The 17,010-nt window shown below is 27.5% G+C and overlaps 1 protein-coding gene across 1 annotated transcript; it reads left to right on the top strand.

The window, feature by feature from the left end:
- Positions 1–8,027: 8,027 nt before the first annotated feature.
- On the top strand, positions 8,028–9,031 carry LOC129895133 (ethylene-responsive transcription factor 8-like). Its single transcript, XM_055970791.1, has one exon. It carries the CDS (start codon positions 8,174–8,176, stop codon positions 8,840–8,842), a length of 669 nt encoding a protein of 222 aa, XP_055826766.1. The 5' UTR covers positions 8,028–8,173; the 3' UTR covers positions 8,843–9,031.
- The last annotated feature ends 7,979 nt before the right edge of the window (positions 9,032–17,010 follow it).

The raw sequence follows: 17,010 nt of genomic DNA, 5'->3' as shown, positions 1-17,010 counted from the left end.
ATATATATAAAGCCCATTTGGATAAGCTTAAAAAAGTAACTTTTATGTATGAAGTGCTTTTAGAACTTTGAAGTGCTGAATGTTATTTTTATAAATAAGCAGTTGAGTGTTTGGATAAAAGTGCTTATGTTGAAAATAAGTGTTTGAATTTTAGGGTTAAAAGAATAAAAAGGGTAGTTTGAGAATTTAGTTAAAATATAAGGGATATAAAAGTAATTTACATGGTCAAACAAAATGACTTTAAGCATTTAGAAAAAAAAAAGTTAGAAATCCTAACTTTTCATTTTTGACTGACTTAAAAATTTTATGGCTTAAAGTTAGCATTAGACAAACACGTTCAAAAGCTAAAAAGGGACTTATAAGTTGGTTTGACCAACTTAAAACCCATCCAAACGGGCTCATATATGAAGGTAAATAAAAGGAATATTCGATCGTAAAGGATGTTTAATCTCTCCATTCGATACACATATCTCTAATTTATATCGATAGTATAAAAAATAATTCTCATGGTCAAAGCATATAACTTCAAATCCAAAAACAAAAAAAACTTGGAGACAATAATGTCACAATCAGACCACTGAGACTTATAACACTTTTTTCAAAAAGAAATAAGAAAAGAAGAAAAAGAAAGAGAAATGGTTACTTCATTCCACTTTTTTCTCCTTTTTTTCCCACCATTATTTTGAAGAATAATAATGTTGTTGTTGTTTTGGTTTTCCTCTTGTCTCCGATATTTAATTTGTATTGAAGTTTGATTAAATCTGAATATATTCAAGCATTGTATGACCCTGCATTTCTGGAGACAATTCTCCCAACATAATTTTTTTCATTTTTTAAGAGCTCAAACTCAGGACCTCTATTTCTATCTCTAGTAAACCAATATGATATTATTATTTTATTAAAAATAAAATAATAATTCAAAATTAAATTATTTTTACATATAAAAAAATACTATCATTTTATAATAAATAAAAAGAATTATCATATAACTTGAACCGAATGGAATAACATTATGGACAATACAATGTGATTGGTAACCCTAAAACAAGGGTGAAAAAAAATTCAAAGATGGGACAGTGAGATGTCTGCACAACATGAATTGGAATATTAAAATTATACATTAGTCAAAAAGTAAAATTTTAAACTTATGAAATATGCACGTTTATGGCTGCTGCAAAATGGAAATACATTAGTTTAGTTAAAACTATGGAAAACAAAGTTTGGTTGATTTCTTTTTAATCCAAAAATATATTATATTAATATTAAGAGTTAATGATGTTAGCCTCCCTGTATTTTATTACTACGTGCTAATAAACTATTTTTCTAATTAAGCAGAATAGTAGGAAGTAATTAGCTTCTTTTAAGAATAATGAAAATGATAGTTCTTTTATGATCATTTCAGGAAATATATAGTTTAACATTAATTATTAGTGCAGCAAAATAAATCGATAAGTTAAGAAAGTCTCGCTAATAAAAATATGTGCAATTTAAATTATGTTGATTATTTTCAAAGATCGACTAATCGAACAAAGACCTAAAACGTCTATAATAGTTTAGGAGTCTCATTGAAAAGAATTCTCATATAACGTATTAAAGATACACTAAAAATAAAAATAAAATAAACCAACAACAAATAATAATGTATTCAGTATAATCTCATAAGTTAGATCTGAAAAGAATAGTGTGTACACAACTTTACTTTTATCTTATGAAAATAAAGCGATTCTTTTCAATATACCCTCGATCCAAATAACTCATATAAAAAAACAATATGAAAAAAAATACGATAACAAAAAGTTGTAGATTCAAAACAATAGAAGAAAACAATAACTATTACAAATAATTAAACTAACTGAAACAAAAAATAATAAAAATAATACTATTGATAATAATACTAATTAAAAAATCTAGACAACAACGCTCGATTACTTCCTAAATTTGTTTACATAACTACTTTTATATTCATAACAACTGGAATATAATAATTATTAATGCAATAGTGAAAGTAATAAAAGATGAAACACGTTTAATAAACTACTATATTGGGAACCCCACATATGGCGGCTGCTGAAAAATAGAAATATATATTAGGTTTGAAAATATAGTAATTAAAAACTATTTTATAAACAATATTAATCCATTTAACTATAAATTTTGAAGTTCTTTCATTTTGTTGACAATATAATTAATGTTCTTATAGCGAACTAATAAAGCGCAAAAAATTAAAATATATTGAATATTAGATAAGTTTTAGAATATATATATATATATATATATATATATATATATATGTTTTCTAAAATTAATGAGGCTTCCTAAAACGTAAGGAAAATACAACTATGAGCTCGTTTGAATGGACTTAAAAAAAATAACTTTTATGTATGAAGTATTTTTAGAACTTTGAAGTGTTGAAAGTTATTTTTATAAATAAGCAATTGAGTGTTTGGATAAAAGTGTTAATGTTGAAAATAAGTGTTTGAATTTTAGGGTTAAAAGAATAAAAAGGGTAGTTTGGGAATTTAGTTAAAATATAAGGGATATAAAAGTAATTTCTATGGTTAAACAAAATGGCTTTAAGCCCTTAGAAAAAAAAAGTTAGAAATCCTAAATTTTTATTTTTGACTGACTTTAAAAAATTTATGGCTTAAAATTAGCATTAGGCAAATACGTCCAAAAGCTAAAAAGGAGCTTTAAGTTGATTTTGACCAACTTAAAACCCATCCAAACGGGCTCTATATATAGACTTCAGTCAAACTCTATTATTTTGTGCAAAAAAAGTACTGTATTAAATACGTATGAATGAAACAGTACATTATCTCTTAAATATAGCTACTCGATCCTATATAGTCTCAAAATATTTATCGTATTTTTTGTTTATATACTTTTTTTAAAAATATTTAAAAAGATATTTAATTATTTTATTTTTATTTATGTCATAAGATATAGGGTATGTGTTAGTACGAAGGAAAATGTTCTTGAAAAATATTTTTTAGAAAAATAAATAAAACTATCTTCTCTCAGCTCATCCAACATCTCCAATCCTCAAACTCCCACTCTCCATGTCCATGCTATTTTATCCTCATAATATGTTGCTAGCTTACATATAACTATATTTAAAATACAATATTTTACTTACTTGATAAACAATATTGAGTTAAATCCTATAAAATAGGGTCTGAATAAGAGATAGTGTACGTCAGTTAGAGAGGCTATTTTTAAAGACTCATAACTCAAGTGAAACAAATATAAAATTAGTAATTAAACGAAAAAATGTTAGTAAAGAAAAACATAAAAATTAATAGCAAGACAACATGAAACATGAATCGTAATATTAATTAACAATAAAATACAATCAATCACCTAATCATAATAAACAATAAATATTATCAATACCAAAAATCAAAAACTATATACTTATCAAACACTAAAACATAAACAAAAAATAGTCACTTATTTTTTCGAAAAAATATTTTCCTCCGTATCAAAAACAATAAAAATCCAAAAGATCTTGTTGATTGGTAGTGAGTGGAAAGTTAAGAGTGTATTAGTATGAATTCATTTTAAGCAAACCACGTGTACATATACGTGGCTTCACTTAATTGGCTCCGCCGAATGGGGCGGCGGCCGAGCCGATCAAATATTAGTAGGACCCACCCAAGCCATAGAAAATGTTGCAGTGCCCAGAGCCGGTAATTAAAATGACAAAACTGACCCCGCCGCCAAACAGATCGAACCGCCGCCGACAACTTTAATTTTTGCCGGTCTCCGGTTTCCCTGTATCTTTTTCTTTGTTTAGTTCTCTGACGTCCACGTGTTAGACTTAGATAATTATTCTTTTATTTTATATAAATAATAATAATAATAATAATAATAATAATAAAGCATTGATTGAAATAATGACAATGTCAAGGAAATTAAAAGAATTGTAAAGTTTCTTTCTTTTTTTTCAACTTTTACATGGTAAATTTATTTTTATGAATTTTCAAGTAATTGTATTCCTGGTATGTATTAAATATGTTGTTGTTATTATTGGTGTTTCGAGTAATTATTTTATGTAGTTCATATTAATTAAATTATTGGGTGTATCTCATTTATTTTAAAAACATATATATATGAGGATATAAATGAAGGTTATTTTTCATTTTTTTCATTTTTTTATTTTAAAAATAATTCCATAAAATGATTTTTTTTAACAATTCATTTAATATGCACTAAAGGAAGTTTATTTATTGCATTTCATTAAGAAACTCTAAATGTGTTGTATAATACATTAATTAGTAGAAATAATGAGAATTTTAAGAATTGTAAGTTTCTTTTTCTTTTTCAATTTTCTATCTCATAAATATCTTTAATAATAATTGTAAGTCTGTTGTTTTATTCAATTTGGCCTCTAATTGTGTTATGTATATTAAAAAAAAAAAAAATATTGTACATTTTTTGAACTATGCTCAAAATCGTTTGACAGTTTTAGATATATTATGCACCATTCACAATATTTAGTTATTGAAATTGTATTATTTGTTATTTACTTGGCTATTTTGAAGGCAGTTATACTTTATAAGTCATGTTTTATTTATTTCAGAATCAAAATCGTTACGTCACGATCTTTTACAAGCGCACATAATTAAATCAATTTTACAAGGCGACGTACACGTAATATGCACGTTAATTATCTCGTAACGTAAAAGACATTATTATTCATTACGAACACAAACAAATATATTTCTTTTTTCATCTCTTTATTTTATGATAGCGAGAGAAAAATTAGTTTGCTATGTGATATGGGGTGTGTGTGCGTGTATATATATATAATTCTTTTATTATTTTTTGAATTATGTCGAGATTGTTTGACAGTTCAAAATGTTAAGATAAAATATGCGTCATTTACGACAAGAATTTCAAGAATTGTAAATTTCTTTTTCTTTTTCAATTTTCTATCTCATAAATATCTTTAATAATAATTGTAAGTCTCTTTTCTTATTCAATTTGAACTATTAGGCTATATTACTCTTTCCAATCCAACATAATTGATGTTTTAAGATTAGATATCAATTTTAATTAAAAGGAATCTTAATTAAAATATTTTTAGTTATGATTTTCTTTTCCTTTAAGGTAGAAATAATTATTATGGGGATTAAAAATGTTTCAATGGCAATTCAAAAAAAGAAAGAATTGAATGTCTTTTTAAATTTATGAAACATCAATTATTTTGGACTAAACGGAGTAATTTTTCTCCCTGAACTTTCAAGTAGTTATATTGCATTTCATTTAGGACCTCTAATTGTGTTATATATATATATATATATATATATATATATATATATATATATATATATATATATATATATTGTACATTTTTTGAATTATGTTCAAGATCGTTTGACAGTCTAAACAGTTTTAGATATATTATGTACTTTTCACAATATTTAGTTATTGAAATTATGTTATTTGCTATTTACTCAGTTATTTTGATGGCGGTTATACTTTACTAGTCATGCTTTATTTATTTCAGAAATAAAATCGTTACGCCGTGATCTTTTACAAGCGTACGTAATCAAATCAATTTTGCAAGGCGACGTGCACGTGATATGCACGTTAATGATCTCATAACATAAAGGACATTATTATTTATTACGAGCTCAAACAAATATTTTTCTTTTTTCATCACTTAATTTTACGATAATGAGAGAAAAAAAATTAATTTGCTAATATATATATAAACTAATTTCTTTTATTATTTTTTGAATTATGTTGGAGATTGTTTGACAGTTCAAAATGTTAAGATAATATATGTGTCATTTACGACATTTAGTTATCAAAATTGAGTTAATTGCATTTACTGAGTTATTTTGAATGCATTTATATTTTACAAGTCATGTTTTACTTATTGCAAGATCAAAAACGTTACGATATAATTTTTTATTAGCATACGTAATCAAATCACTTTTTATACGTGAACATGCACGTAATATACAATCTATTATCGCGTAACGTAAAAGATAATTATTTTTTATTACAATCTCAAACAAATATATCCGTTTTTTCATCACCTAATTCTACAATAGGGGGGGGGGGGGTAGTTTGCTGGGTGATTTGCTGTCTTCCCTCAAAATTACAAAAAATAAAAATAAAATATCTACTCCATATTTCTGAGCTAAAACATAATAAACCCAAATTTATTTTCTTGTGAACTTTCAAGTAATTATATAGCATTTCATTTATAGGATCTCCAATTGTGTAATTAAAACACATACAAAAGAAAACCATATTTTAAATTATGTTTGAGATCGTTTGACAATCCAACATGCTCAAGATACAATAATGTATCATTTACGGTAATTAATTATCTAAATTGAGTTGATTATTTATCATTTGTTTATTTATTTTCAAAGATATTTATAGTTTACGCATCATGTTTTATTTATTATAGAATTAAAAACGTTACGATATATCTTTTATAACTGTACGTAATCAAATTAATTTTATACGGTAGCATGCATGTGATATGCAATCTATTATCACGTAACGTAAAATATAAGTATTATTTATTACGAGCTCAAACAAATATATCATTTTTAATTTTTCATCACACAAGTCTACGATAAGGGGGGGGGGGGGGGGGGGGGGGAATTAGTTTGCTGCGTGATTTGACGTTTTCCCTCAAAATCACAAAAAACGAAAAATATTTTCCTCTCCATGTTCTGAGCTAAACAATAATAAAACCAAATTTAAGAAAAATAAATAAAATTCTCCTCTATATTTGTTTCAAGTAATTGTATTGTATTTCATTTAGGACCTCTGATTGTGTTATATATATATATATTATTAATACTATATAAGTCATGTTTCATTAGATATGTACATGTACATTATTGCACTTTTAGTCCTTTAGTTATGTATATATTACAATTAGATTCTTGTGATTTTTTATCATACACAATTAACCTTTAATTATTTCGGACCTGATTTATTACTTCTCACTTATTTTCTACTTACTCGTTACATATTGGATTGAACAAAAAAGGGTCGTTTTACCTTCTAAATTTCCATCCTATAATTGAATTCGGTTATAAAATTAGAAGTTGGATTCACTCTCATTGGTTGAATCCTTCACGCAGATCTTCCCTTACATACCAATCACGAGTTTTTCGTTATTCTTCTCATATATCATCGTAACGCTTTTAATGTTAGATTTATTTACATAATAAATCATTAATTTGTGAACATTCACACGCAAGGGATCAAAGGTAGCTTTAGCTAATTCACTACTGTTAATGATCAAAATGTACTCCCTTCGTCCCATATTAGATAGTCATTTTTTATTTTTTACACGGTGATTAAAAAATTATTTATAGATTGATTACCTTTACTATTTTGCCCTTTGTTCATATCAATTCAATATATATATGTCCCTTACCTTTTTTATTTCCTTTCTATAATCGAACCCGATTATAAAATTAGAACTTGAATTCACTCTCATTGGATGGATCCTTCACGCAGATCTTCCCTTACATTTCAATCACGAGTTTTTCGCTATTCCTCGCATATATCATCGTAACGCTTTTAATGTTAGATTTTCTTACATAATAAATCGTTAATTTGTGAACATTCACACGTAAGGGATCAAAGGTAGCTTTAGCTAATTCACTACTCCCTTCGTTCTATATTAGATGGTTATTTTCTATTTTACATAATAATTAAAAAATTATTTATAAATTGATATACGGTAAATAAAAAAATTATTTCTAATAGACCTTCGACTCCAATAAAAACAATTTAAATAAAGAAAATAAAGGAAAAAAAGAAGGCAAGACAAAGCACTAAAATAAGCATGACAAATCATACTAAAAAGAAACAATTACTACAACAAAATAATTGTTACTAAAATGTATTTAACTAGAAAATCACAAGGACCAATATTAACATTTATCCATATTTTGATATACAATTATCACAAATTTGCCTTTTTAAGAAATAAAATAAAATCATGTGGTCCCCATATTTCCATCAGTCAAAGACTCCATTGACTATGCTTCCTATATAAAGAGCACTGTCGTCCCTACAATTTCTCTCAACCGTGCCCTGATTCTCTAATGACTTGTTCAAATTCTATACGTAAATATATATAGTTACATACAGAAATTATCGATTTCCGGGAGGCGGAGGACTGAAAATGGCGCCGAAGAAAAAATGTACGGCGAAGACGGCGGTGACGGCGGCGGCAGAAGAGGTGCATTACAGAGGTGTACGGAAGAGGCCGTGGGGAAGATACGCGGCGGAGATTAGAGATCCGTTGAAAAAATGCCGTGTTTGGTTAGGTACTTTTGATACCGCTGAGGAAGCTGCGAGAGCTTACGATGCAGCGGCAAGAGAATTTCGAGGTGAGAAAGCGAAAACGAATTTTCCGATTGTGTTGCCGCCGGAGGATGTGAATCGGAGTTTGAGTCTGAGCCAGAACAGTACCGTTGAGTCATCGTCTGCGGCGGCGGAAGCTGAGGTGACGGTGACGGCGGCGGCGGCGGTGACGACGGCAATGGTGGAATCATCGCCGTTGGATCTGAGCCTAGGAAGCTCATCGGTTGGTAAGTTTTTGTTTCATAATCCTCAATTTCATGTTGCGCCGATCGATGAAGGTGTAACCGGAGGAATCACTCCGCCTATGTACTATATGGATGCTCTAGCTGGAGTGATTCATCACGGCGGCGGAGATGGAGGTGATGCTACCTGCCGGAGTGAATCGGATTCTTCGTCGGTGATCGATTTTATGGGTAACGATCTCAAGCCAAAAACTAAAGGCATCGATATCGACCTTAATCTTCTTCCGCCACCGGAAGACATGTGAAATTCGCCGGAGTTGATGATCGGAGATTCTGCATGTTTTTTGAACTGTTGCTTTAATTAATTTGTTGTAATCTTGTTTAATTAGCGTAATTCCCCTTTTAATTTTCAGAAATTAGGAAAGAGTTTAAAAAAGAAAAGATAAGTGAAACAATAGTTTATAATATATATATGGAGGAAAACGTTGACGTTTTGTTCATCGATAAAATGTTCATCGTCTTATTATGTGAATATCTAAAAATCAGATCTTTTTAAGAAAAGAAGTTGGGAATAAATAAATCTTTCGTGTTGTTCAAGTGCTATGCGTTCAAATTTACTACTGTAATTATTATAATTTAAATAAGCTTTATATTAAAATGTTTAGTATTTTATTTGCTTGTATTAGAGCAGATTATTTAGATCATATTTTTTGAGTATGACACTTTTTGGAATCTTATGTAAATGTGGAATTGTTAGCTTAGTAATTGACATTCTTGCAAAAAAATGAATGAATCAAAATGCTATTACATCAAAATTATATACAAAGAACCAAGCAGATTGACTTAGTCATTGAATCAACGAACGCAATTGATTGTTTTATAAGATTTCTATTGAATAAATCGAATATGTTTGAATTGATGTAACATGAAACTTATTAGGCCAAAATTTTTATAAAAAGCAATAAAAGTTCACGATCCTCCAATTGATACCAACGAGTAAAATTTTTTTGTGCTTCAAGACCATTTGATAGGGAATCGACGAAGGTGGAGGTGATGGTTAGGGGCGGAGCCACATGGTGGCTAGGGGTTTATTCGAACTCTTTTTGATAAAAAATTATATTATTTATATATATTTAAAATAATTTTTTTAATATATAAATAATAAATGTTAAACTCCCTTCGATTAATTCATATATCTATTTTTTTAGATTTTAAATTTTTTTATTGAAAATTCTAATTCCGTGGTCGGAGGTGTGGCGATGGCGATGATTAGAGGGAGAAAGAAAAGGTATGTGTTGAGACGTGTGGAATAATGATAGTACAGACATGACACAAATATTGAGGCAAAGGATTAGGTTTGACCGCCAAAGAGAAAAAAGTAGTTATTTGACAATTATGGACCTTATTGCCACGTGGACTATTTCTTAACTAATTTAATCCACCTGATTTGTTTATATATACAAGGATCAAGTTAAGAGTTTATTTAAATTAACTAATTAAAAATATCAAATTCAGATTTTAATCTGTATTATGTTAAAGTTGATGATAAAGCTAAATATGTTTATAATTATAGAAGCTTTTAATTAGAAAAGTATGTAATTTGATTTTTCAAAACTAACTAATTAAAAAGTTCTAATGACCGTGATAGGAATAGTAAAGATGCATTGATTTAGACAATCCACTAAAATAAGAAGCATAAATAAAATTTACTAATAATTAATAAGAAGCCAAATATATGTATGAATCATTTTATATGATAATAATTATTAAATCCTAAATTAATGTTTTGATGTGGTTCAAAGATATGCAGTTTGAGATGATCAAATAATAATATTATTAATGTTATTTTACTTGTCAAGCATAATTATAATAACAAGTGAAAACAATAAATATTGAAGCAACCGATAATATAAAAATAACAAATAAAGTATTTTTAGCATATTTGTCAATATAATTGTCTAACAATGTTCATCGAAAAGGCATGTATTAAGTGAGCATGAGAGCTTTAGGTTATAGAACTTTAATAACAACAAGTGAATAATGAAAATTGCGATGAAATACAAATAAGGGATACTTTAAAGCAAAATTCTAGAAAACGTCTCACATGAATTCTACTCCCATAATGATCTACATCTACATGTTATTTTCGTTACTTATACAACTGTGTAAATGCTGAAAGAAATTGTGGATTTTTTGAAAACGGCTACGCTCTTTTTAACTTGTCTTGTGAACTGTCGCCAAGATTTACTAGCCTTGCAACTTTGGAATTCAAAATCAGATCGACCAAATACAAAGTTCGAAGGTCCGTACCTTTCGGAATGTGAACAATTTTATCATACAAGCTCATACATTGAGGCTAGTACTGCTTAATTCAACTATGTTATATTTGATTTGTCTTCAATCTCCACATATTATCATTCGATATGTTTAATTATCAAATTCGAATTTTGACTCATATAAAAACTATTTTAGTAATGAATAACATTTCTCTTTCTTCAATTCACATCTTAAATACTGAAGCAATCAATAAGATAAAAATAACAAATATTATTAGCACATTTGCCAACGTGATTGTCCAATAACGTCTATCGAAAAAACACGTATTAAATGAGCCTGAGAGTTTTAGGTTATAGAACTTCAATAATAGCAAGTGAATAATGAAAATTACGATGGAATACGAATAAGGAATAAAAATATATTTAAAGAAAAATTCTAGGAAACGTCTCACATAAATTCTGGTCCCATAATAATCTACATCTGCACATTATTTCTGTTATATGTCGAACAGTGTGACTGCTGAAAGAAATCGTGAATTCTTCAAAAACGGTAGTGTTCTTTATTTATCTTGAGTTGTCACAAAGATTTTACTAGCCTTGTGACTTTGGAATTCAAAATCAGATCAACCAATTACAAAGATCGAAGGTCTGAACCTTTGGGAATGTTAATAATTTATTGTACAAGCTCATACATTGAGGATAGTACTACTTCTACTATGTTATATTTGATTTATCTTCAATCTCCACATATTATCATTTGATTTATTTAATTGTCAAATTCAAATTTTGACCCATATAATAACTATTTTAGAAATTAATAACATTTTTTTCTTCAATTCACATCTTAAATACTGAAGCAATCAATAAAATAAAAATAACAAACATTATTAGCTTATTTGTTAACGTGATTATCCAACAACGTTTATCAAAAAAGCACGTATTAAATGAGCCTGTGAACTTTAGGTTATAGAAATTTAATAATAGCAAGTGAATAATGAAAATTGCGATGGAATACGAATAAGGGATACAAATATATCTAAAGCAAAATTCTAGGAAACGTCTCACATGAATTCTGCCCCCATAATGCTCTACATCTGCACGTTATTTTTGTTATTAGTAGAACTTTGTAACTGTTGATAGAAATCGTGGACTCTTTTAAAACGAATACTCTCCTTAACTTATCTAGAACTGTCACCAAAAATTCATTAGCCTTGCAACTTTTGAATTCAAAACCAGATCGATCAATTACAAGATTCAAATGTCTGGACCTTTGAGATTGTGAACAATTTTATTGTACAAGCTCATACATTGAGGCTAGTAATACTTTTACTATGTTATATTTGATTTATTTTCAATTTTCATATGTAATTTTATTTTTTAAAACTAACTAATAATAACAAACATTGTTAACATATTTGCCAACGTGATTGTCCAATAACGTTGATTGAAAAAATACGTATTAAATGAGTCTTTGAGCTTTAGGTTATAGAACTTTAATAATAGCAAGTGAATAATGAAAATTGCGATGGAATACGAATAAGGGATACAAATATATTTAAAGCAAAATTCTAAGAACGTCTCACATGAATTCTGCCCCCATAATGCTCTACATCTGCACGTTATTTTCGTTATATGTAGAACTTTGTAACTGCTGATAGAAATCGTGGATTCTTTTAGAACGATTGCATTCTTTAATTTATCTTAAGCTGTCACCAAAATTTCATTAGCCTTGCAACTTTTGAATTCAAAATCAGTTCGATCAATCATAAGGATTGAATGTCTAGAACTCTGAAATTGTGAATAATTTTATTGTACAAGCTCATACATTGAGGCAAGTACTACTTTTACGATGCTATATTTTGATTTATTTTCAATTTCCACATGAAATTTTATTTATTAAAACTAACTAATAATAACAAACATTATTGGCATATTTGTCAACGTGATTGTCCAACAACGTCCATCGAAAAAGCACGTATTAAATGAGCCTATGAGCTTTAGGTTATAGAACTTTAATAATAGCAAGTGAATAATGAAAATTGCGATGGAATACGAATAAGGGATACAAATATATTTAAAGCAAAATTCTAAGAACGTCTCACATGAATTCTGCCCCCATAATGCTCTACATCTGCACGTTATTTTCGTTATATGTAGAACTTTGTAACTGCTGATAGAAATCGTGGATTCTTTTAGAACGATTGCACTCTTTAATTTATCTTAAGCTGTCACCAAAAGTTCATTAACCTTGCAACTTTTGAATTCAAAACCAGATCGATCAATTACAAGGATCGAATGTCTGGACCTCTGAGATTGTGAACAGTTTTATTGTACAAGCTTTGAGGCTAGTATTATTTTTACTATGTTATATTTGATTTATTTTCAATTTTCACATGAAATTTTATTTTTTAAAACTAACTAATTAAAACAATTTAATGACCCTGATTGAAATAGTGAAGGTACATTGATTTAGACAGTCCACTAGAATAAGAAACATAAGTAAAATTTACTATTAACTAATAAGAAGTCAAATATATACCTGTATCATTTTATATGATAATAATTATGTAACCCTAAATTAATGTTTTGATGTGGTTCAAAGATATTCAGTTTGAGATGGTCAAATAATAATATTGTTAATGTTATTTTACTTGTTAAGCGTGATTATAATAACAAGTGAAAACAATAAATATTGAAGCAATTGATAAGATAAAAGTAATAAATAAAGTATTTTTAGCAAAATTGTCAACATGACTGTCCAACAATGTCCATCGAAAAAGCACGTATTAAGTGAGTCTGAGAGCTTTAGGTTATAGAACTTCAATAATAGCAAGTGAATAATGAAAATTGCGAATAAGGGATACAAATATATTTAAAGCAAAATTCTAGGAGATGTCTCATATGAATTCTGTTCACATAATGATCTACATCTACACGTTATTTTCATTACCTGTAGAACTGTGTAAATGCTAAAAGAAATCGTGGATTCTTCGAAAATGATTACGCTTTTAAACTTGTATTATGAACTGTCGTCAAGATTTTACTAGCGTTGCAACTTTGAAATTCAAAATCAGATCGACCAAATACAAAGATCGAAGGTTTGGACCTCTCGAAACGTGAACAATTTTATCATACAAGCTCATACATTGAGGCTAGTAGTACTTCAACTATGTTATATTTGATTTGTCTTCAATCTCCACATATTATCATTCGATATGTTTAATTGTCAAATTCAAATTTTGACCCATATAATAACTATTTTAGAAATCAATAACATTTCTTTTTTTTCAATTCACGTCTTAAATACTGAAGCAATCAAGAAGATTAAAATAAAAATATATTATTAGCATATTTGCCAATGTGATTGTCCAACAACGTCCATCAAAAAAATACGTATTAAATGAGCCTGAGAGCTTTAGGTTATATAACTTCAATAGTAGCAAGTGAATAATAAAAATTGTGAGGAAATACGAATAAGGGATTCAAATATATTTAAAGTAAAATTTTAGGAAACGTCTCACATAAATTTTGCCCCTATAACATCTGCACACTATTTCTGTTATATTTTGAACTGTGTAACTGCTGAAAGAAATTGTGGATTCTTCGAAAATGATTACGCTTTTAAACTTGAAGTGTTACAAAGATTTTACTAGCCTTGCAACTTTGAAATTCAAAATCGGATTGATCAATTACAAAGATCGAAGGTCTGGACCTCTCGAAACGTGAACAATTTTATCATACAAGCTCATACATTGAGGCTAGTAGTACTTCAACTATGTTATATTTGATTTGTCTTCAATCTCCACATATTATCATTCGATATGTTTAATTGTCAAATTCAAATTTTGACCCATATAATAACTATTTTAGAAATCAATAACATTTCTTTTTTTTTCAATTCACGTCTTAAATACTGAAGCAATCAAGAAGATTAAAATAAAAATATCTTATTAGCATATTTGCCAATGTGATTGTCCAACAACGTCCATCGAAAAAAATACGTATTAAATGAGCCTGAGAGCTTTAGGTTATATAACTTCAATAATAGCAAGTGAATAATAAAAATTGTGAAGGAATACGAATAAGGGATATAGACATATTTAAAGAAAAATTCTAGGAAACATCACACATGAATTCTTCCCCTATAATAATCTACATTTGCACGTTATTTTCCTTATATGTAGAATTTTGTAACTGCTGAAAGAAATCGTGAATTTTTTTAAAACGGTTACACTCTTCAACTTATCTTGAACTATCACCAAATATTTCTTAGCTTTGCAACCTTTGAATTCAAAACAAGATCGATCAATTACAAAGATCGAATATCTGGACCTCTCAAAATGTGAACAATTTTATTGCACAAGCTCATACATTGAGGCTAGTACTACTTCTACTATGTTATATTTGATTTATTTTCAATCTCCACGTATTATCATTTCATATGTTCAATTGTCAAATTTGAATTTTGATCCATTTAATAACTATTTTAGAAATCAATAACATTTCTTTCTCTTCGATTAATATCTTTTTTTCATATGCATTTTTTAATATTTTATCAATAATGCATAACATTTAGGCGCCGTATCAAATGATCAATGCTGAATGTGATGGTTGGTAATATAGTAGTAGACCAAATATATTTACAAGTGAAGTGTGGATTGTCTCCTACATGCTGCAACATCACACCACACCTCACTTACTTTCTAAAAGAGAGCTTGATATACTAAATTTTCGAAATATAAAAAAAAAATGAATTACAAAAATTGTTTAGAGATATATAAATTTTAGTAATATATATATTAATTATAAAAAAATTATATACTTATTTATGCAGATATTAATTATGCATGATTTATTCTCCATATATACACTTTGTGGAATTACACTAAATAATTTTTTTTGTTGTTCTACTCTTATTTCATAACAATATATAGATTTTCTCATAATATATATAAATATTTTATGCAGTTCTATATTACAAACTAAAAATTGTAATAATTTTATATCTAAATAATTTACTATATACCAACTATTAATTATGATATTATTTATATAAAATTTAATATCATATATTTCACTTCCAAATTATCTCCTAAATGACCTCGATAAATTTATCATACATAGTTTTATTTATTTTTTTTATAAAAAATCATTTACACAATCAAAATCCGTTACCTCCAAATCATATTTCACTTACTTTATTTTACTAAAAGGGCCCACGTGGAAAATGAAATGAAAACGCGGCTGCCGCATTTTCTGGGTCCCAATATTTTTTTAATCTTATTTTTACTTATTATTTAACTATTATAATTTATTTATTACTTTACTTTTTTTACCAACAGACTAAATAAAGAAATATTGTTAAGATGGAAGGGAAGGAATATTAATTACCCAAATTCATACTCTCTTATTTTCAAATTATTTATCATGATTTTTAAAAATAGTTATTTTAAATTATTTATCATTTAAAAATATAAAAAAAGTATTTTTTTTCTCATTCTATCATTAGTAGTAATTATTTTTGAAGATAGCATACAAACACCTTAATAGAATAAATATTTAATAAATATAAATTATATCCTAAAACGTAAATGAGGTTTAAATAGTCAAAAGTTCCTCCTAATTAACATTCCTTAAAAAGTGTGTAAAAGAGAAATACAACAAATGATTTGAGACAAAGAAAATATTCTCTCGGTTCAGTTTTAGTTATTATATTTATACTTAACAAAATAATGATTGACATGACTATTTTACCACACTAAAATGATGTTTAGTACTAGATCTTGGAAAATGATTTTCGAAATATGTGATTAATGATTAGGTTAAAATATGAAGAAAAACAATAATTATCTTTTTTTAATATGTTAAAAGTGACAAGTAAAATTGAAAATTTATTTTTAAAATAGTGGACAAGTAAATATGAATGGAGTAACAATTTTTTGTTTCCTTTTAAGCTCCTTATTCTCTTCCATGTTCAATTTCAACTTCCAAGTGAAATTGATTCCTTTCACTTACCTATCGAGAAATAATTGAGGTACGCTCAAGTTTGTGGAATCTATTCAATTGAAACTTTATAATGAATCATATTTTGTGGTCCAATTGTTGTTTTTGTTTTCGTATTTCTGATTTACCCACCAGATCGGTCTGGTTGATTCTTTGCATCGATCTGTACACCATCATTTTATTAAAAGAAATGG

This window comes from Solanum dulcamara, chromosome 7 (genome assembly GCF_947179165.1).
Source record: "Solanum dulcamara chromosome 7, daSolDulc1.2, whole genome shotgun sequence".
NCBI lineage: Eukaryota > Viridiplantae > Streptophyta > Magnoliopsida > Solanales > Solanaceae > Solanum > Solanum dulcamara.
Note: the sequence above shows the minus strand (reverse complement) of the source record. Positions and strands in the feature narration are given on the sequence as shown.